Here is a 1,804-nt window from a genome sequence, read left to right as displayed (position 1 = left end):
TAGGAACAGATGACCGTGTGTGTATGTTGTATTTTTTTTAATTAGCTATAGATACAATTAAAACTCTTATAACCGTTATAATCTTAATAAATATTTTTCATTATGCTGACTTTAATGCAATAATTACAGTCATAAATAAAGTAGCTTAATAATGATTGTTTAATAATGTACCATATATTTTAATTGTTAATGTAACATTCTCATTCAGTGGTACAAATTATGTGAAGTAATATACTCCTCTACTATAGTCTTTATTTTTTGCTTGTTTTATTATATACTTTCTAATGTGTAAAGTAAATTTTTTTCTTATACATTATATTACGGAAGTAGTGAAAATAATATATCAAAAGTACTTACGGACAAAAATGTTGGACATAAGCGTGGCGGGTAAGCAGAAAACTATAACCAATATATCAGCAACAGCGAGATTCACTATGAAAAAATTGGTCACAGTTCGCATCCTAGGAGAGCGGTACACCACAGCGATTACGAAGCAATTTCCGACCAAACCAACGATGAAAACCAGGAGATACGCCACGCAGTACACTGCAGTCATTGCACCACTGTGCCTATACATAAACTCGTCGTCAATCGCCTCCAACTCCGACCTATTCATCGTAATGTTCAACCTCAAAGGATGCCTTTCTTCCATGTGTGTGGCCAACGGCTCCATATCAGGCAACACGCTGTTCTCAGGCACGAATCTAGTATTTATCACATCCATTATCGAGTTTGATATAACATCTACGAAATGATTCCTCGCGTGATCTCGCGAATGATTTCTATGTCGGAAATGATGCCGCTCTCCTGGATGTTGTGTCGAAAAGTTTTGAAAATCGTCAGTAAAATCACTTAATACTCTTAAAGGAGCCATCGTCACTAAGTCATTCTAAACTACCTTTAATCACATCAAACCTATGCAAATAAGTATTTACACAGTACACAAATAATACGATAGTTAGAAAAGTATTAAAAGTTCCGAAGTAATATCGCGCTAAGTCGTAGCGGGTCTACGAGTTACGAGTGTGGCGGTCGCGCGCCGTCTGAGCGTAGAGCCTCTACGGTGTAGGCTCACTGTTGCGACGCATGTGCATTTTTGGTGCCTACTGATACTCGGCGCTTGCTGTTTCATAAAATCTTATTATAAGATGGATAAAGTACAAAATTGCATGTTCAGAAACTATTTAGTTGGTAGTGACGATTGGGAAGGTCGAGCCGAACGCATCCAGGAAAAGGTAAGCATTTCGTGCATTTTAATCTCAGTTCAATTAATTTGAAATTTTCATTTGTATTTTTATTTGTACTTGAGAATTCCGATTTCAATACAAACGTAATAAATATGAAAATCGCTATACAAATTAAGTGTTATCAATAAAAAATACGTTTGGTAGGATATTTTTTGCTCTTAGACATTGAATAAAAATAATACTTTTCTTAAATAAGATAAAGTCACATATAAATGAAGTAAATGTATCATAATAAATGGGTATTATGTGCCGATTTACAGTAATCTAATAAATATGCATGTGTCTACTACTTCTTTTATTGAAATTTATTTATTTACGTACAAAACTATTGGTTACGTTAATATTACATTAAAATGCACAATACCTTTCACTCTCTGAAGCGTCTCCAATTCTTTTTACCATTTAAAACCAAAATATTGCTTACGCAATCCCTTCTCTTACCCATTTTCGACTATGCAAATGTGTGCTATTTAGATGTGACACAGGAGCTACTTGGTAAATTGGAGCGTCTACAAAATCTTGCTATACGCTTTATTTTTGGTTTACGCAAATATGAT

At 34.3% G+C, this 1,804-nt stretch overlaps 1 protein-coding gene across 1 annotated transcript; it reads right to left on the bottom strand.

Moving 5' to 3' along the window:
* Nucleotides 1-343: 343 nt before the first annotated feature.
* On the bottom strand, nucleotides 344-874 carry LOC123657890 (neuropeptide Y receptor type 2-like). The gene has a single exon (XM_045593381.1). The coding sequence runs from the start codon at nucleotides 872-874 to the stop codon at nucleotides 344-346; it is 531 nt and encodes a 176-aa protein (XP_045449337.1).
* Nucleotides 875-1,804: the final 930 nt, after the last annotated feature.

This window comes from Melitaea cinxia, chromosome 11 (assembly GCF_905220565.1).
Source record: "Melitaea cinxia chromosome 11, ilMelCinx1.1, whole genome shotgun sequence".
Classification (NCBI taxonomy): domain Eukaryota; kingdom Metazoa; phylum Arthropoda; class Insecta; order Lepidoptera; family Nymphalidae; genus Melitaea; species Melitaea cinxia.
The sequence above is the reverse complement of the archived record's forward strand: the minus strand, read 5'-3'. Positions and strand labels throughout refer to the sequence as shown.

Bases quoted from the DNA above. Each gene is read 5' to 3' on its own strand.
- LOC123657890 (XM_045593381.1), bottom strand. From the start codon at position 874: ATGGCTCCTTTAAGAGTATTAAGTGATTTTACTGACGATTTTCAAAAC.